This window comes from Lissotriton vulgaris, chromosome 7, assembly GCF_964263255.1.
Source record: "Lissotriton vulgaris chromosome 7, aLisVul1.2, whole genome shotgun sequence".
Classification (NCBI taxonomy): Eukaryota; Metazoa; Chordata; class Amphibia; order Caudata; family Salamandridae; genus Lissotriton; species Lissotriton vulgaris.
The window spans coordinates 1,488,981,140-1,489,002,345 of NC_141695.1; the positions used below are offsets into that span (position 1 = coordinate 1,488,981,140).

At 46.8% G+C, this 21,206-nt stretch overlaps 1 protein-coding gene across 1 annotated transcript in view; it reads left to right on the top strand.

The window, feature by feature from the left end:
• Nucleotides 1–407: 407 nt before the first annotated feature.
• The window catches only part of LOC147705852 (vomeronasal type-2 receptor 26-like), a 49,864-nt gene continuing 29,065 nt past the window's right edge, over nucleotides 408–21,206 (top strand). The window contains exons 1-2 of the mRNA XM_086929570.1: nucleotides 408–473; nucleotides 2,028–2,151. Of these exons, the coding sequence (XP_086785696.1) occupies nucleotides 408–473; nucleotides 2,028–2,151 (190 nt within the window). The remainder of the gene's footprint in view (nucleotides 474–2,027; nucleotides 2,152–21,206) is intronic.

The following is a 21,206-nucleotide window of genomic DNA, read 5'->3' on the forward strand; positions in this document are numbered from 1 at the left end:
AAATCAAGAAATAAGTATGGAAAAAGTAGAAAAAGAAGTAGAAAACACATTTAGAGGATTAAAAAAAGGGGTAAGCACGAGGCCCTGATGGCCTACCAAATGAGCTATACAGGGCTCTAAAACACAAACGTATTCCAGTTTCGACTAAACTATTAAATGCAACATATGTGGAAGCCTACCCCTCACCATCTTCATGGCATGAGGCAACAATACCCAAAATTTTAAAGTCAAATAAAAACCAGGAAATGTGTGAATCATACAGACCAATATCTTACAAGATCAATGCAAAGATAATGGCAAATAGGCAGGATAAATTGATGGGAAGGCTCGGCCACAAAAATCAAAAAGGTTTCATGAAAAACTGTTAACTGCATGAACTGACACACAACTTGGTGAGTGAGATAAACATGGCAATAGAAAGAAACTCTCCTATGACTATTATGACAGTACGCACTGCTAAGGCCTTTGACAGAGTGAGCACACAGTTATCAAGCAAAGTGTCTTAAGAGATAACTTTCTCCAACAGCTAGGATTCTAATTAATAGAACTTTAACCTTAGAATTTTAAATAGGAAGAGTACCTCGCCAAAGGTGTCCATTATCCCCTTTATTGTTTAACTTATATATTGAACAACTTGCAAGAAAAGAACAGAAGATCATTCCCTTTCAAAATCACAAGTGGATTAAAAGGAAGCACTCTACATGGCTGACCTAATGATTTGCATGCACGATCTCAAGAGTTCCTTTCCCATAATCTTAAACACTTTAAACGACTTTGGGAAGGTCTCCGGTTATTTAGTAAATATTGATCAAATGGAACTTATGACATGCAAAGGCCCTCTTCAAAATCCCTTGCAAAAGAAAGAAATTAGGCATCTAGGAGTTTGAGTGATGAAAGATCTGGATAATACGGGCCAAATAAACTTTAATAACACTTTTGTTAGAAACTAAAAAAACGTTTGCATTATTGGTCCTATATTACCCTCTCAACACTAAGCAGAACTGCTTTAATTAAAATGATGATCCTCCCGAAGTTTACTTTTATTTTCATGTGTTACCTTTACACGTGGTTAAAAAACTATGGGGGGAGCTGGGTAGCTTTATATGGGCCAACAAGAGTGCGAGAATTGCCTGAAAGAGGCATGGTCTTGCCAAATTAACTTTCAGTTATACTGATGGGCCTTTCAAATGAAAAATGTCAGGATACAATTAACGAACAGCTATCAAAGAGTTGCCCCATTACACCATGTCTTATCAAAAGATCTCCCTGAAGAAGGAAACTGCTTTCTCTTCTAATATAAAAAAAGAACATTCTACAACCTACACATCCAGACCCAGTGCATGAAAAACAGAGTGATGGATAGAATGCTTGAATTAATCTCAACCAGTGGCAATTGCAGTGTGCCATATCCTAGTCCAACTTTTATTGCCCACCATGCCACCTCAGTATTAAAATACTCCATAAACTTTTTCTGTTGTATACACCTGCCCATGATAAAACGCTGACTGTGCAAATCTGTCATAGTACACGTTTCCAATGCAATAGATATTGGTATATATTTTTACACTGAAATAGTGTTTTTTTATTATTGAATTTAAGGAGTGTTTGTGGCACAAGCACTTTTCATAAAAACACAGTGCCAAGAAAGCAGATGCAAGACTAAAAGGCGATGGCTACTCATAAATTGGCAATGATGTTCAAATTGTAATTTACACATTTTAAAACAGTGATCGAATACAATAAATGTATTATGCTGTTTTGAAGTGACTTGAAAACTGCTGTTAACGCCCAGACACTGAAAATGACCCATACCTGCATGTTGGGACAAAACAGTAGGCATACGGACAGCCACAGTGAAGCAGACTCACACATATACCCACTCAGTCACACGTGCATGCCTACACACAAAAGCACTGGATCAAGTGACAGATTTTAAATTAACCCAACGTAATTTCATTAAACAACTTGGCCTATTAACATGTCATATGACATTTTGGAAAACCTTTCTTTAAACATTGTACCCTCAGGTTCCTCGGTCTGTGTGCAGTGAGAGCTGCTCGCCTGGATACAGGAAGGTTTCACGACAAGGGCAGGCATATTGCTGCTTTGACTGCATTCCATGCACTGCAGGAGAGATTTCAACTCAGAGAGGTAAGAAGAGAAAATCTTTGCGAGATGGCAGTAGAGTGCAAAACAGTATATATATCACATTTTTTTAAAATATTTTATTGAACAAAAGCAGAGTAAGCGATCAGTTGGCAATCATTAAGTGCAAAAAAATGTACATATAAGGCATACATTACAGCAGTACATTACTAGTTTCGAGTGCGAGGAGGACCAATCCTGGCCATCGCCATATCAGCTGTAGGGGAACTGCAAAGCTCGCCTCTATAGACATTCCAGTGACCCCATTTCTTATCCTATTTCTTAGGACATCCCCTGACCTTGTACACAGTTTTTTCCGACAGCATACATGTATCCATTGCAGCAACCCATCTGATCAGGAGCGGTTTATTTGGTGAGCCCCATTGCATTTCTATTTCACGCTTTAATAAGAGAAAGCCCAAAGCCGCCCATTGTCGTTCCAGTTCAGTGAGATCTGTGGGGTCCAACACATTAAGGAGTCCGCCTTTGGAGATAGGGGGACAGGCTTTCCCAGTGCATCAGACATTTTATGTGTCGCTCGCTTCCACAGGTCTTGAATCATCGGGCAGCCCCAGATAGTGTGGTAAAAAGTTCCTACAAGCCCACAGTTCCGGAGACAGAGATCAGTTGTGCGCCTACCAATTTTGACTAGGAGGGGAGCAGACATGTACGTTCTACGTAGTATCTTCAATTGTATAAGTCTGAATCTGTGATTGATAGCTGACTCACGCGGGGACATCAGTGCCGCCTGCCATTCATCATCTTCTAAGGCCCCAATGTCACCCTGCCATTTGTCTCTCAAAAGCTGGAAAGAGTTAGGCATGTTATTACTTAGCTTGCGGTAGGTGTAGGATATCGCCTTGGCCTGAATGGGTTCCGATAGTAGTCTGTCCTCGAGAGCTGAGGACTGTGGGAGAGAAGTGAGATCAGGGACATTAGTGAGTATGGCATGTTTGATTTGGAGGTAGCGTAAAGCCTCAGAGTGGGCTAAAGCATATTTTTTTTGGAGCTCTGTGAACATCAATAGCTTGCCCTTACGGATCATGTCTCCCAGGGTAGAGATGCCGATCAAGTCCCATTTATCAAATCCCTGATAATGACATAGGGAGCCCAGTGTTTGTGAGGCCCAGAGCGGAGTGGCCAATGTGTGAGTGTCAGACCAGCCTAGACGTTTATTTGCTCGGTGCCAGATTGCTAGTGTTTGTGACATCGGGCCTATATAGCGATTGCGGAAAGGCTTACTATATAAGGCACCAAGGTAGCCCTCTCGGCCTGTCTGATATTGTTAAAGGTGAAAAGCAGGGTTGGTTGGTGGACCATACAGCCAAGAGTTGGCGGCAACCAATTGGGATGCCCAATAATAAAGTCGAATATTTGGCAAGGCAATACCACCATCGTACCACCCCTGCGTGAGCGAAGGAAGAGCTATGCGGGGAGAACCGCCTTCCCATAGGAGGAGGCGGAGGTCTCCTTCCAGTGCATTAAAATAGGATTCAGCAATGGGAAATGGGTAATTCTGCAAGGCGTATAAAGAGTGAGGAAGTGCGAGCATTTTAAAAAGTGCTGATCTGCCTGGGAGGGACAGAGGCAGTGACCTCCAATGTGATATGTCGTTATGGAGTCTTTCCAGTGGGCCCTTTAGGTTTCGGTCATAGAAGACTTTAGGGTCTGGGGTGACAAAGACGCCGAGATACTTGAATCCATCCTGGGCCACAGCAATCGAGTATCCCTTCGGAAGGGGAGTTGGGGTGGGCCAACACTGATTTGGACCAATTTATGGAGAAGCCAGAGTATTTGCCAAAATTGGTGATGACGTGCAGTAGACTATTGATAGAGGATTTGGGGGAGGAGACGTAGACGAGAATGTTGTCTTCAAATAGTGAGATCTTATCAATTGTAGTGTCATTTCACCGAAGGCCTATGATAGAGTTATCAGTTCTAACCCAATGGGCCAGGGGCTCCAGGGTAAGTGCGAACAGTAATGGGGATAGGGGACACCCCTGCCTAGTTTCACTGTGTAGAGGAAATTGCCTGGATGTATGACCATTGACGTAAACTTGACCCCAGAGATCAGTATAGAGAAATCGGATCCATTGAATAAAGTTCGGACCGAAGCCATAGCGGATTAAGACCTCGTAAAGGTAAGACCATTCTATGGAGTCGAAGGCGAGCGTAGCTTCAAGGGAGAGAATAGCTGCGTCTTCTCGTAGATATGGTATTCTACTCATGACGTTGTGAACCCTACGGAGATTAAGCGCCGTGTTGCGGCCTGGGAGGAACTCGACTGGTCTTCGTGAATTAAGGACGGGAGGACTGTCATAAGTCTGGTGGCGAGGAGTTTCGCCAGAATCTTCTTACTGAGGGAAATCGGTCTGTAAGAGCTGCAATCAGCAGCTGGTTTATTAGGTTTGTGGATTACGACTATTGACGCCAACCGTTGGTCAAGTGACAGGCTTCTGGCATCCCGGCTCTCTTCAAACATTGCCTTCAGGTGAGGGATTACCTCACGCGCCATGCCTTTCAGAAATTCAATAGGGACACCATTGGGGCCCATAGCTTTACCTGACTTTATGGCAAACAGTGCATTTCCAATCTCCTCCGTTGTGAGGTCTGCCTCTAATTCCTTCGTGTCAGCCTCAAAAAGCGTGGGCAAGCGCATTTCATTTAAAAGTAGTCTAGACTCTTCGGCAGTATATTGCGCCCTGGCTGTGTATACTTCCTCTAGATGGTTCGCAAAGGCCTCCGCTATCTCTTTGGGATTTGTGATAGGAGAATTGTCTGGGCCGGACAGCTCTGGGATCCATCTGGAGCCTTGTTCGCGTTTTTCGAGCCATGCCAGCATTTTATCTGCTCTATCACCCAGTTCGTATACTCAGTGGCGAGTTTTTAGACGCTTGGCCTGCGCCTTCTCCAAGGCTAGTGCTTTATACTCTAGTTGTTTCGTTCGGAAACAGGTTGCCGTTTCCTCGGAGGGGTTTAAGTTGTGGGCCGACTCCAGATGAACTAGGTCTACTTCGGCCTGGATTAGGTGTTCACTTTGTTTGTGTATATAACCAGTCTTAAGAGCTAACGCCTTCCCTTGGAGTACTGCCTTATAGGCTTCCCAGATGGTTATAGCTGACTTCACGGACCCGATATTTTCAGCAAAATAATATTCTGTATGTTCTAGCAGGCAGTCTTTTATGTCGGGGATTTTTAGAAGCCAGGGGGTTATTATTATGGGACCTCGGGATATCTGGCGGTGGTATGTGAGTTAGCCAATAAGCGGGGAGTGATCCGAAATTCCCCTGGGGAGTCCCTTAGGGTGGCGAAAAAGCTCTATATCAGTTGTGGGGGAGAAGAGGTAATCTATGTGAGAGCTACTATTATGAGCATTAGAGTAGTGTGTGAAGTAAGAAGTAGTCGGGTGAAATGTACGCATTATATCTTCGAGTCCCATTGCCTGTGTAAAGTCTAGAAGATCAGAGCCTTGCCTATGTGACGTATGTTAGGGGTGTCGATCTAGTGCGTCGTTCATCGTCATATTGAAGTCACCCCCAATACGTAGGGGCCCTTGCGGGAGATCTACTATGAGTCGTTTCAAGGACTGCAGTGCGTCTACTCCCAAGGTTGGAGGAATGTAAACTGAAATACCATTTAACTGTTTTCCCTCCCAGACAGCCTCTACCACAGCAAAGCGACCGAGTGGGTCAGCCCATGTCTTCGTACACGTTAGTGCAACATTTTTACGAACTAGGATACCGGTTCCTCTGTACCCGGAGGTAAATCCTACGTGTACGAGCAATTTGTAACCTCCCCGGTGTAGTGCTCGGCATGTGTTACCCATCAAGTGCGTTTCTTGGAGGAGAACTAGGTCCGGAGCGTGGCGTTTAAGATACTGCATCACTATCCCTCTTTTGACTTTACTGCCTAGTCCATTGACATTCCATGTCATGAGGGAGAGCGTCTTAGTCAAGGGGGGTGTCATGGCGGCTTAAAGAATGGAAGATATTACTGAATATAGGCCTTTGAATTCCAGGTTGTCTCCCGGGGCTAGTAGCGAAACTGAACCGGCCGGGGGTGGAGTCTAAAGGAAATCAGGTACGTCTCAATGCTGAGTATGGAATGCCTCGCGAGGGCAAGGAGTGCTGTTTGGTAAGCCCCATGTTCAAAAAACTCTGCAATGTGTGAACAAAAACAAAAACAATATCATAATCATAACAATCTTCCCAACTACCCACCTCCCCCCATATCATCCCCCCTCCCTGCCCCCCTGCCCGCGGACTTTAAACTATCCACTCCCCAACTCGGCAGAGTGCCTGTCGCCCTCCCAAACATTGGTTGGGTGTGTGGAGAGCCTTCTAAGCCCTCGCACGAGGACTGTGAGAATATATGCATTATAGAACACAAACCAGTTCACATCAAAGGTATCTTCTACATATTACAGTAAACAACAATAGAACCTGATAGCGGCCATCCTGGTGCCCCATCCAGAGGAAGGGAAGCAACAAAAGTAGTGTCCAACAGCATCAGAGTGAATTCTTGGCAGCTAGAGAGCGTCACTGGTCACCTCGTGTTCCATCAGTAAACAAGTCCTGACTTCCAGGCATTGGGTTCCGGTCGGAGAGGTCAGTTGAGGCTCGGCAGTTGTTCGAAGGTGCACCCTGTTGACGCCAACCTTCGAGCCAGTCCCAGGCCTCTTCAGGGGACATGAAGAACCAAGTCTTCCCCTCCGATTCCACTCGTAGTTTGTCGGGAAATAGCATAGGGTATTTTATACTCTTGGCTCTTAAAGCTTTTTTTGACCTCAAAAAAACTGCGCCTCCGTGCTTGCACTTTTACTGTGAAGTCAGGGAAGATTGTAATTTGGGCATTCTCCAGCTTTAGGGGTGGTACCGCTCGCGCCGTTTGGAGAATGACATCTCGGTCCCTGAAGTTGAAAACCCAGGGAAGTTGAAAACCCGGGCAATTATAGGGCGAGGAGGAGCTCCCGTCTTCGACCTACATCCCGGGACTCTGTGCGCTCGATTGAGAAGTAGTTAGACAGCTGTTTCGGCTGGAGATGTTTGAGGTGCAGTCCTCAATATGCACTTCTACTTACACAGGGTTACCCTCCACAAAGGATCAGACACTCCACCACCGGGCGTCAAGGTGTTCACCAGGCATTCACCAGGGACAGAGCAGGAAGCAGTTCCACCCCGACGACACCTCCAAGGCCGGGAGAACAAGTTCAAAATCCGGATCGTGCCGCCCTGGGTGCTAGGGGAGTCATCCGTAGTAGGTGGGGGGGGGCAGTGGGCCATAGAGGGAGAGCTGCAATCCTCGAGTGTCCCCAGGGGCGCCGTCGCGCCAAATCGTGTAAGGTTGTTCTTCTGGGCCAGCAGGGGAGGGGGGAACCGATGGGGGCAGCACCCTCGCTGGGGCGACACAGCACTGGCCAGCCACAGAGCGCACTCACTGCATTTAAAGGTGGGCGACAGCACAGGCCGAGCAGATGTAGGTCTTCAGTGCGATCAGTACGCAGGCCCAGAAGTCGAGACGTTGTGTGGCCTTCGTAGAGACAGCCACCTCTCCTCCCGCCTCGCCGCGGGGGCCCTCCAATATCACGGAGCCTCCGGAGTTTCAGTGTGGGCAGCAAGAATGAGATTGGTGAGTCCGGGGGGCGCGGGGCTCTCCAGGGCGGGGCTCTCCAGGGTAGGGTCAAAACTGAAAAGACCTAATGCATTCCAGACCCAGACCGAATTAGACCCTGGTAGTGACATTCTGATAAGAGTGACTGACCAAGTGAATGATTTGCACATCCGCACCCATAGAGTACATCATCTTCCATAACTTAGTATGGTTGACACAATTGAATGCACTGCTAAGGTCTATAAAGTCAGGAATAAAGAGCTTTTCTTAGACTTTGTGTACTTACTCATGAGAACTTCCAAGTTTAGGCATTGTTCTAATGTGCCAATGCCCTTCCTAAAATTGTGCTGTAAGTCGGAGTTGATAGAATGCTCCAATTGTGTAGCTTCTCCAACAGCACACTACCCAGATTTTTTACTAAACTGTTGAGCAGGGAGATTGGGTGGTAGGCCTGAGAGTCACATCTATCCCCCCATTTTGAGAGCAGGTAAAATCATTGTTTTAGACCCGGTGGAAGGAATCTCCCCTTTTGACAAAATTTTACACATTATTTAATAATGGGACCCAAAGTGCACAAATAACTTTAAACAAATCAACTGCAACGCCATCTGGTCCTAGTGCTTCGCCCAAATAACTCCTGCTCAGTGCTAATTGAATTTCATCCATACTAAAATTAATGTTAAACTCATTAGCTGCCAGGGTGATTTCACCCACGATAGCATTTCCCCTATCTATATTATCGGAAGAAAAAAAATTCTATAACGGTCTAGCCATTGATCTTCTGAAACCCAGTGATCAAAAGACGGGCACATTTTCTCCCTAAAATTTGGGAAATTGCATATTAACCAGAACATGTTTGAGTCTTTTAAAACACTGGCTTTCATTAAATTGTCCCATGCCTCTTCCCTAATAGTATGCTTGCACATTTTTAATGCAAACTTGTAATCTAATCTACATTGGGCAATTGCAGAGTGATCTTTAGATTAGCCTTTCAGCACACTTAGGGCGAGAAAGCGAAATACACACCGATGATGGACAGAATGCAGAGGAAGCACACATTCACCCCCAGTCAAGAGATCCCGGGCTGACAGTGCCACTAGATTGAAGCTAGACTGGCTGATGAGGGGTAATGCCCTGAACCCGGTCCCAGGATGCTTTTATCCCAGTCCATGGAGGACCTGGCTTGGCAGTTCAGACTTGACTGCTCCCATGAGACACTTTGGCAAGACTGATTTGCATATGGCTGGGTCCAAACTGGGGTGGCATGGTGAGCAAAAGAACAATGGATTTATCCCAGATATATTGACTGGGGGTGAATGTTTGATTTACTCTGCATTCCTTCTATCATCTGTGTTTCTTTTGCTTTCTTGCCCTAATTGTGCTGGGTCTGCCCAGATGAGGGTCCCGGGCTCACTGTGCCATATTTATTTATTTATTTTTTCAATTTGTAGGGCGCAACAGCTACCCAAAAAGGGTTTCCCGGCGCCTAGACACAGCTAGTTTGAGGGCAGAAAAAAGGGGGAAATGGCTGTTGAGTGTTATTGTTCAAACAGCCAGGTCTTAACAAGCTTTCTGAACCTGAAATAATTTTCTTCCTTCCGGATGCAGGGGGGGAGCGTGTTCCAAAGGGAGGGTCCCAGATGGGCAAAGGACCTGCCACCTGTTCTCGCCCGTTTGAATCTCGGTACGCAGAAACAGGCTGCCGTCTACGACCGAAGGTTTCTCTTGGGAGTATAGAGGTAGGCGAGGGTTTGAAGATATTTGGGCGCTGTACCTGCTTTAATTCTGAACATATAGTTCAGGGCTTTAAAGCGGATTCTGTTTTCGATCCTGAGCCAATGAAGATTCCGACGATGGTTCCAGACTCCGGAGTTCTTTGGAATATTGCAGAGTAGCTGAACCGCTGCGTTTTGCACCACCTGCAGTCGGCCGATTACAGATTTGTTTGCGCCCAAGTACAGAATGTTGCCGTAGTCAAGCCTTGATGTAATGAGGGCATTGACTACGGTCTTTTGCGTTGACACAGGCAGCATCCAGAGGATCTTCCTCAACCATTTAACTATGGTGAGGCATAGGCCGGTTACTTTACTGGCCTGTTTGTTCATGGATAAGGAATTGTCCAGTATAAAGCCCAAGTTTCGAGCGTGGGTCACCGGGGTAGGAAAAGCGCCCATCTGGTCAGGCCAGTGTACGGAATTCCAGAGATCTTGATCTTTTCCCAGAACCAGTATTTCCGTCTTGTCGCCATTTAGTTTTAACTGGTTTTTTGTCATCCAGTTCAGGATTTTTAAGAGTCCTTCTTTGAGTAACGAAGGGGAGTGAGGACAGGATTCGGATAGGGAAAAGATGATTTGGGAATCGTCGGCGTAGTTCATAAGAGTAAGACCCGATTGTTCAACAAAGGTCGGCCAGGGGTTTGAGATATATATTGAAGAACAGAGGGCTTAGAATGGACCCCTGGGGCACTCCGTGCGATGCAGGCAGGGTGTCCGAAACGGCTCGTGAAGATGCGATCTGGAAAGTTCGGCTTGTCAGGAAGGACCGGATCCAATCCAGTGCCTTTCCTCGTACACCATTTTTATGCAACTCTTTAATGAGAGTTTCGTGGGAGATGGTGTCGAACGCCGCGCTTAGGTCCAATAGTACGAGCGCGACCGTCTGACCTTGGTCAAGTAGCTTTCTGATGTGTTCAGTGACTCCAAGCAGGGCGTTTTCTGTAGAGAAGCCAGCCCTGAAACCAGATTGCGATGGATGTAGTAGAGAATTTTCTTCTGCGAAAGTGGCTAAAGCAGAATGTACGTGTCTCTCCAGACATTTAGAAAATGCCGGGAGCAGGGATATGGGTCTGTAATTGGCCAGTATTTCCGGGTTTACAGTCGGCTTTTTCAGAAGGGGCGTAACCATGGCATGTTTCCATAAGGCTGGAACAGTGGCAAGATCAAGGGATGAGTTCAGAAGATTTGCAATGATCTCCAATGAGTGTTCATCCAGTTTTTTAATGATTTTGATAGGGATGGGGTCCCTGGGGGAGCCGGATTTGATGGTTTTTAGAATTACTTTCAGTTTGTCTACTGAAAGAGCAGGCCAGGATTCCAGTAAGTTGTCACCAAGGAGGGTAGGCGTTGAGTCAGAGGGAGAGGATGGTTCTGTATTTTTTGCCTTGATATCTAAGATGATTTTATCGATTTTCTCAGTAAAAAAGCATGCTAACGCCTGACATTGTTGCGTGTTTAATGGGGGTGCAGCAGCTGTAGTGTGTGCACCAGCCAGTTCTTTAACTTTATTGAAAAGGGTTTTTGGCATATTTGTTGCTTCCACAATAGTTTTTGAGACAAAAGCAGCTCTTGCTTTTGCACAGGCAGTGTGATAAAGATTCCTGGCTTCCTGGTAGCTTCTTTTTGCATCAGGGGCGTAGTTTTTACGCCATTTGCGTTCTAGCGCTTTGCATTTGGATTTTTCAATCTTTAGGCTGTCATTATACCATGGAGCCGGCGGGCGATGTCTACTCCCTTTGGTGCGAGTAGAGGGCAGACATTTGTTAGCTGCATCGCTAAGCCAGTTATTTGCTTCGGTTGCTAGGCAATCCATGTTGGAGCTGTGGCTTGGTGGGTTTTGTTGTAGTGCCGAGTTTAGCAGTTCTACGTCCACTAGCTTCCAGTTTTTTCTGTATGAGCCGTCAGCATCATGTTGCAAGCTGGGGGAGGGTGGAAAAGTAATGTTGAATTTAATAAGATGGTGGTCAGACCAGCCAGTGGGCAAGGTGGCAATACAACTTAGTTCTCTTAAGTTGGATATTATAGGGTCCAACAAGTGGCCCGCTATGCGAGTAGGGCTAGAGTTTATCAGGGACAGATTTAAGACCTTTAGGTCTTCCAGTAGGTTAACGCATGAGGGGATGGTGGGGTCCTCTAGGTGCAGGTTTAAGTCACCCAATAGGGAAAAGTTGCTTAAAGTCATGTAGTAAGGGGTGATGAGATTGGCAAGTTTGGATACCCATTGAGAGGGATTGCCTGGCGGTCGATAGATCAGAAGGCCTGACATTGTGAAATTTGGGTTCAAGGAGATTTTGAAAAGACCCACTTCACAGTCTGGGATAGCTACAGGTTCCAGGGTGCATTTTAGTTCTCTGTTAAAGATGATGGCTATCCCACCCCCTACCTGTTTGTCCCTGTCTATTCTGACAATGGCGTAGTTGTCGGGGAGGGCGGTAGCAACATCCGGCCCGGCGCTTTCGTGCAACCGGGTCTCGGTTAAGAAAAGGGCACTGGGACCATTTTCGGCAAGGAGGTTGAAGATATCATGTTTATGTTTGGGCAATGATCAGCAATTTGTACTGTAAAATACGTAAGTTAGAGGTTCGGTTTTACGCAGTAATTTGCTTTTCCTATGTCTCCTGGAGGAGTCAGGGTGGGGTTGACAAATTGTGGTGGACAGTTTACAGTCCGAGCAAGCGCGTGTTCCGACTTTGTGGAGGTTAAATATAGAGCACCTCGGATTGGGGGTAGGGCGCAGCGCTTTCAATTCAGATGACGATCTTACCAGCCTTGGGGATGTAAGGGGAGTTGGAGCCTCTGCCTCGTGCCCCGTCCTGGCACGGACGGGCACAGACGGGCTAGTCTTTGGCGTGTCTTCGGCGTGCTGATGGTGTGCCCGCTGCGCTCGACCGCTGCGCTGTCGAGTAGTGAGCATGGTAATGAGGTGGAGGAGGAGTGGGCGTGGCTACATGTGATGGGCGTGGCCCCGAGTCACGTGGGTGAATGACGCTGAGGAGGGATATTGATCTTCCCCCTCAAGCGCTCGATCGTGCAACAAACAATTACACAGTTTTCAGTTATAAAATCAACAAAAAACGATGTGCGTGCAAACAAAAGTTAAAATGCAGTTAAGGAGCAAAACACCCCGGCTTCCGCCTCAGGGTACCTAGCAGGTCAACACCGGCTGGAGACTCAGCGCGGCCTTATATACTTCCTGGAGTGGGCGTGGCTACATGTGATGGGCGTGGCCCCGAGTCACGTGGGTGAATGACGCTGAGGAGGGATATTGATCTTCCCCCTCAAGCGCTCAATCGTGCAACAAACAATTACACAGTTTTCAGTTATAAAATCAACAAAAAACGATGTGCGTGCAAACAAAAGTTAAAATGCAGTTAAGGAGCAAAACACCCCGGCTTCCGCCTGAGGGTACCTAGCAGGTCAACACTGGCTGCAGGCTCTGCGCGGCGTTATATACTTCCTGGAGTGGGCGTGGCTACATGTGATGGGCGTGGCCCCGAGTCACGTGGGTGAATGACGCTGAGGAGGGATATTGATCTTCCCCCTCAAGCGCTCGATCGTGCAACAAACAATTACACAGTTTTCAGTTATAAAATCAACAAAAAATGATGTGCGTGCAAACAAAAGTTAAAATGCAGTTAAGGAGCAAAACACCCCGGCTTCCGCCTCAGGGTACCTAGCAGGTCAACACCGGCTGCAGGCTCAGCGCGGCGTTATATACTTCCTGGAGTGGGCGTGGCTACATGTGATGGGCGTGGCCCCGAGTCACGTGGGTGAATGACGCTGAGGAGGGATATTGATCTTCCCCCTCAAGCGCTCGATCGTGCAACAAACAATTACACAGTTTCCAGTTATAAAATCAACAAAAAACGATGTGCGTGCAAACCAAAGTTAAAATGCAGTTAAGGAGCAAAACACCCCGGCTTCCGCCTCAGGGTACCTAGCAGGTCAACACCGGCTGCAGGCTCAGCGCGGCGTTATATACTTCCTGGAGTGGGCGTGGCTACATGTGATGGGCGTGGCCCCGAGTCACGTGGGTGAATGACGCTGAGGAGGGATATTGATCTTCCCCCTCAAGCGCTCGATCGTGCAACAAACAATTACACAGCTTTCAGTTATAAAATCAACAAAAAACGATGTGCGTGCAAACAAAAGTTAAAATGCAGTTAAGGAGCAAAACACCCCGGCTTCCGCCTCAGGGTACCTAGCAGGTCAACACCGGCTGCAGGCTCAGCGCGGCGTTATATACTTCCTGGAGTGGGCGTGGCTACATGTGATGGGCATGGCCCCGAGTCACGTGGGTGAATGACGCTGAGGAGGGATATTGATCTTCCCCCTCAAGCGCTCGATCGTGCAACAAACAATTACACAGTTTCCAGTTATAAAATCAACAAAAAACGATGTGCGTGCAAACAAAAGTTAAAATGCAGTTAAGGAGCAAAACACCCCGGCTTCCGCCTCAGGGTACCTAGCAGGTCAACACCGGCTGCAGGCTCAGCGCGGCGTTATATACTTCCTGGAGTGGGCGTGGCTACATGTGATGGGCGTGGCCCCGAGTCACGTGGGTGAATGACGCTGAGGAGGGATATTGATCTTCCCCCTCAAGCGCTCGATCGTGCAACAAACAATTACACAGTTTTCAGTTATAAAATCAACAAAAAACGATGTGCGTGCAAACAAAAGTTAAAATGCAGTTAAGGAGCAAAACACCCCGGCTTCCGCCTCAGGGTACCTAGCAGGTCAACACCGGCTGCAGGCTCTGCGCGGCGTTATATACTTCCTGGAGTGGGCGTGGCTACATGTGATGGGCGTGGCCCCGAGTCACGTGGGTGAATGACGCTGAGGAGGGATATTGATCTTCCCCCTCAAGCGCTCGATCGTGCAACAAACAATTACACAGTTTTCAGTTATAAAATCAACAAAAACTGATGTGCGTGCAAACAAAAGTTAAAATGCAGTTAAGGAGCAAAACACCCCGGCTTCCGCCTCAGGGTACCTAGCAGGTCAACACCGGCTGCAGGCTCAGCGCGGCGTTATATACTTCCTGGAGTGGGCGTGGCTACATGTGATGGGCGTGGCCCCGAGTCACGTGGGTGAATGACGCTGAGGAGGGATATTGATCTTCCCCCTCAAGCGCTCGAGCGTGCAACAAACAATTACACAGTTTCCAGTTATAAAATCAACAAAAAACGATGTGCGTGCAAACAAAAGGTAAAATGCAGTTAAGGAGCAAAACACCCCGGCTTCCGCCTCAGGGTACCTAGCAGGTCAACACTGGCTGCAGGCTCAGTGCGGCATTATATACTTCCTGGAGTGGGCGTGGCTACATGTGATGCCACTGGATTCAAGCTAGCTTGGCTGATGAGGGGTGATGGCCCAAAATCGGTCCCAGGATGCTTGTTTACGGACCAGAGAGGACCTGACTTGACAGTTCGGTCTGGACTGTTCCGATGAGTCACAGGGTCAAGTCTGATTTGCATATGGTTGGGGCTAAACTGGGGTGGCATGGTAAGCAAAAGAACAATGGATTTACCCCAGATCTATTGACTGGGGGTGAAAGTTTGATTTGCTTTATATTCAGTGTATCCTCTGTGTGTCTTTTGCTTTCTTTTTTGCCCTAAGGGTGCCAGGTATGCCCAGACATGCATCCCGGGCTTACTGTGACACTGGATTCAAGCCAGCCTGGCTGATGAGGGTTGATGCCCCGAAACCCGTCTCAGGATGCTTGCTTCCAGTCCAGGGAGGGCCTGGCTTGGCAGTTCGGTCTGGACTGTTCCATAGAGCACAGGGTCAAGACTGATTTGCTTATGGCTGGGTCTAAACTGGGGTGGCATGGTGAGCAAAATAACAATGGATTTAACCCAGATCTATTGACTGGGGGTGAATGTTTGATTTTCTCTGGATTCCGTCCATCATCTTTGTGTCTTTTGCTTCCTACATGTGGCATCAAACCCAACCCTTAGTGTAATTTCCTTGTAGGGTTGTAATTTTAGTTAGTTTTACATTAGCAGCGGAAACAAATAGGTTCAAATGACTTTACCACCTCACTTGGACAAGAGGCATCTGCTAAATAAATATTAAAGCTTCCATTATTCTCTGAGATCAATCAGAGCAATATTACTTAAGATCGATACAATCCCCCTGTAATATGAACCCCGTTTGATCTAGCTGTTGTTAAATTGCATACTATAGGAAGACGTGTTTTCCCAGGGATCCCCAAATTGAACTGAACTTCAACTAAATTATGGTTGCTCATACATACTGGGGTGACCATAAAGTCTCTTAAAAGTGTTATTACATTTCCTGAAAATAACATATGGTTGATAACTCTTGTAGCTCTCCTTCCTGAAAAAATTGGTTGCATCATTTTGGAATTAGGGACAAAATTATTAGCAAACTTTAGATCAATTGTACATGATAGGTTATTTTAAGCATCTCCATAAGGTGAATGAAACAAATGAGTCTGTCCCTCTCCCATATCGTCCAAAGAGCCACATACTGCCTTTGATTATAATTGTACAGGTGAGCATTAAAATCCTTAGCCCAAACAATGAAGGAGTTATGCCTAATTGGATCAATATGGTCACAAAAGCTGAGTCTAAGGCATCCAACACATTCATATTATTCTGAACAAAACAGTTATCATAATAATTAATTAATACTAAATCAGTTCCTGTGGTGATTCCTAGACTAAGCAAATGAAAATCTGTGTCATTAATAAACCACCTTAGTTTTACCGATAAGAGACTAGAGACTCAGGTAACTAGTCCTCCTTTAGGTTATCGAGCTCTAGAAGATTCAGCAGGTGTAAAATACATAGTATACCCGTTCACATGAAAGGTCTATGTCTCCTGAAGGCAAATAACATTAAATCTTGAGATAGCAGCCAGCCAGTCAGGATTAGTTACTTTGGTAGATATTCCTGCCACACACCAAATACCAAATTAATAATGCCATACGGATTGCAGAATTAATTCTTTATACGTCAGTCCAGATCTGTGGTTTAGCAAGTGGATCAAATTGGTTGAACGTAGGAATCTGAGCTATTGGGCCTGCTGTCACTGATGGTCCTCCTAATGTAGGAAAGCATACCAGAGGATGAAAGCTCTTCGGCCTTCGATTCAAATGGTGATAGAAGAACCCAAATGGAAGAAGCTGGATAGATGACAGAGACAAAAGGCCACTGGCTGAGCTAAAAAAACAGGTCACCCCCTGAGTGCACCTACAGTTGACTATCCCACAGTTTCCAGGATATTCCTTATTTCGTTGGCCAACCAAAACATATATCTTGACCATTAGAATATCACTATAATTATAGCTATTAAACTTAACTGAGTGTTTCAACCAATGGAAGATGTTGTTACTTAATTGCTCAGTCAATTCCAAAGGTGAGGATTATAAGGAAACAGGCTTTTGTGCTGGTTTTCTCCCCCATTTTTTTGCCTCATTTGGACTACTAGCTGCTGTTTTTTTACTTTGAAAGTGTTCTTAGTCCTGCTGTTCAGACTTCAGTGCTAGTGTTCTGCCCATTAAAAAAGGTATATTTAATTGGCTACACCCAATTGGCAAGGACAGACTTACTTATAAGTCCCTAGTATATGGTACCCAGTGTACCAAGGGCATGTACGGCATAGTGATCACCCGGGGTTGCAGCAATGTTGGTGCCACCCTACATGTGACAGAGGCAAAATAGACCCCAGCTTGCCACTGCAGACTGGCTAGGCACTCTGCAACACTGCTAGCTGGACGTTGGCATTACCCCTAAGGGCAAGCCAACCACTCCCCTTAAGTATATATGTAAGCCTCGTCTAAGGAATGCCTATGAGGCCCTATGGCAGAGAACGTATATAAACGTAAGTAAGACATATAATTTATATTATGTCTTAGCAGCAATACATCTAAATTGTCATTTTGCTATGGAAAGATTAGGGTCTTTATTGGCTAATACAGGGTTAAAAGGTTGGCACCCCTACCCATCTAACTCCTGAATGGAACCACCTCACAGGGTCAAGCAAAGAATCAAATCGATTGGGACATTAACTCCAACATGGTGCTCAGGCCAGATTTAAAGTCACTATTAAAGTCAAGCAACTTTTAGAAAGTTGACACTCCTCACTCCAGCTAGTCCAGTACCTTCCCAAAGGCACTAACACACAGACGGGTTTCTGACTGCCTGGGGGGGAACACGTGAATGACTTCCAGGCCCACAAAAAAATGCAGTTGTCCAGAGCGAGGTGTCACCCCCTCTCCCAGGATGACCACTCAGGATGTTAGCCCAAAAAGTGAAGTTGCCTTTGTAACAACATCTCTGAGCTTTTGTTCCTGCAGACAATTAGTAGAGAGAGCTGAGGAAGGGAACCCTGTGTCCAAACTGGTCTACCCGTGGACGTGTAGCCCACTGGTAGCCCCTTTGTACCCGTTGGAAGTGCACAAAGAAAGGCTGACATGCCATAGAGACTGCATCTGCAGCAGTTTGGGCTATCAAGGTTTGGACCCTGTTCTGCATGCCTGATATTGGGGAAAGGGGATTCCCGGCCCCAGTCCGAAGCAGCAACTCCAAGGGTCAGTTGGCTGACCTCACAGAGCGGCACTGGGGACATTAAAGCTCAAAGAGCCCAAGTCGCATCTCTGGTAGCCACTGCAGACGTTTAGCCACTACTGGGTGCCGGGCACCCCAAAGGACAATCTGGAGCTATTCAAAAGCTGCACCCATGTCTGCTGGATCCTGGGTATTGTTTGTGGCTCTACTCATCACTTAAGAAGGACACCAGCCCCCACCAAAGAGTTGCATTGTGACCTCTGTATTGCAAAGTCTCATGGTCAGCATCAGCAGCCCTTGGAACCCTGCACAAAGGACATTGTGGGACCCCGAGATCCATTGTCAGAGTTGCCCTCCCACCTGTGGACCAAACACTTGACTGAACTTCACCTCCATCGACCACGCAGCATCAGGATAATTCATTGAGAGCATCCTTTGCCTGCATTTCTCAGGATCAAGATTAGGATCACTTCATTAAAGTCTATGGGGGTCATCCTGTAACATTGAGAACTTGCTTAAAAAATGCTCTGGTGGCCAGGTAACTGTCCAAGGTGTGGCGCTGCAGCTAGGGCGACTGACTGGGGATCACGGTTTGATCACTTCATTAAAGTCTATGGGGGTCATCCTGTAACATTGAGAACTTGCTTAAAAAATGCTCTGGTGGCCAGGTAACTGTCCAAGGTGTGGCGCTGCAGCTAGGGCGACTGACTGGGGATCACGGTTTGATCCCTGGCACCGGCGGCAGATTAGCCCAGAACCATGATGCCCTGGGCAATAGCTTGCTGATTCTCCCGATGGCCCCCAGCGCCTAGAGACCCTTACGGGTCATTGTGCACTTTACAAATGTGGATTATTATACAACACACCTAGACCTTTTCCCAGTCCAAACTGGCCACCCAACCCGGGTCACAGTCACCAAACTAACTGTATCCAACTTTCCAAAAGTTTTTGTTGACCAATGCTTTATTACGGTTGCATTTAAAAGTATTTATTGCTTTCAAAATCTGTAACTCCGGAAGCCTCTAGTGGATTTTAATGGCATGGTCCCTAAAAATTCATTAAAATACACTATATTCTTATAAATTGTTGTTGTCTTTTAATTGGTGTGTAATTTTCTTATTCTGTTGTTTGGTGCTGTTAAATGCTTCACACTAAGGTCCTTTTCCAAACCTTACTGCTCACAGCCACAGCTACCCAGCTACCCAGGGTTTATTTTATTTACTTATTTATTTTAAGAGTTTGATATAGCGCTGGCTAGACCCAGAGGTATCAGAGCGCTTTACATTAGGTTCCACGAAATTACAAGATCACATCAGTTCCAATTTACATCAGTTGCTAGACAAACAATTACAAGAGCATAGAAAATGAGATAAGTGATGTGTAGAGAGGAAGGGGCTAAGGGGAAAGGGGTGGGAGGGAGATACGGCAGAAAGACAAAGGAAAGACTACCCAAAGTCCGGCTGGGTAGGTGACGGTCGAGGGGAAAGTCCCAAAACCCATCTCCTCTATAGCTATCAGGTAGCTCCTTCGGGCTTTGGCCAAATAGCTAGGTCTCAATGGGAAACATTTAAAGGACATGGAGGGCAAAATAAATGGAACGTAGAGGGGAGGGGACAGGGAAGGTGAGAAAGGGAGGATAGGGGAAGAGACAACAAGGAGAGACAAAATGAAGTATGTCTAAAGGCCGACTGGGTAGGTGACGACCAAGGAGGGAGTCCACGGCCCATCTCCCCTATAGCTAAACCAGGTAGCTCCATCGGGCATCAGACAAAATAGTTCTGTCTCAAAACATTGAGAGAGTAGAGAAGGAGAGAGATAAATAGAGGGAGGATGCAGGATGAGACGACAGGAGAGACGAAAGGAAGTCTGGCTAAAGACCGACTGGGTAGGTGACGTCCAAGGACGGAATCCCCGACCCGTCTCCCCTATAGCTAAACCAGGTAGCTCCATCGAGCATCAGACAAAATAGCTAGATCTCAAATGACGAGGGAAAATTCACAGGTAAACAGGGTGGGGACTAGGGCCAGGACACGTGAGGGCAGAGGTCAGTAGCAGGAAAGTGGAGAGGAGTAGAGCGGGGAGGGGTAGGGGGTAGGTACTTCGGTAAAAGTTACATGGTTACAAACAGTTACTGGAGCATGGTGATGCATACTCAAAAAAGACAAACAAATAGCAATGTTACAAAGGTACATGATACAAGACGAATGTGGCATGGGAGGTGAGGTAAGGGATCAGAGGTAGGGGTAGAGACGAGGAGAACTATGTCAAAGGTCCGGCTGGGTAGGTGATGGCCAAGGGGGTGACCCAGAGTCGATCTCCTCTATAGCTGTCTAGGCAGCTCCACCGGACATCGACCTTGTTGATCAGTCTCTTTGCGCTTAGAAGTTCGTGTAAAATTTAGTTTTTGGGGGAGGCTCAGGCTCACTTATTTCTTGCATTCTCTGTTGTGTGATTGGGTAGTGAGTTGATTATTCAAAGTTCGCCGTGGGCACTTAGCTGATCCCGATACTCGGTTATGCATTAACACTCTCCTGGTCGCCCAACTGTTTTTTTTCTCCGCCGGTGTGAAGTAGTTTGACACCTTGGTTACGGCTATTTTGGGTGGCATAGATGCGATCACTGCCCACCGCCAGGGAGTCCCGGGCCGCTCAGATCTCCAGGGGATCCCTCTCCATGTTGTGGCGATCAGTTGCACTTGTAGAGAGGTGACTCTGGTGTGTGCCTAGGTCCTTCTTGGAGTCTCAAATGGTGGGTCTTCTCGAGGTAGAACTTAGCAGTGGTTCATGACGGCCATCTTAGTGTCAGGCGAGGGCTGTGTGTGTTATTGTGTCTCACTGTACCTGGGCCTTCTTCAAATCCTTCAAAGACCTTTCACGGTGCCTCAGTAAAGCTCTCTCTTACCCTCAGGCACTTCGGGCGTGTGTCCTGTGATATCTCCCGTGTGGGGGGTTCCGACCACCATTTTAGGGTCAGGCAGGCTGAAAGGAGCACTGTTCCTTTCGTGGTCCCCTCTCAGTCAGATGGCGAGGGATCAAGGTTGGTGAGACCCAGGGAGCTCCCAGCAGCCTACTCAACCCCTTGGGACTTTGTAATTTGCCGGTAAGCCCTGGTGCGTCTTCTATGTCTCATAACAGCTGCCA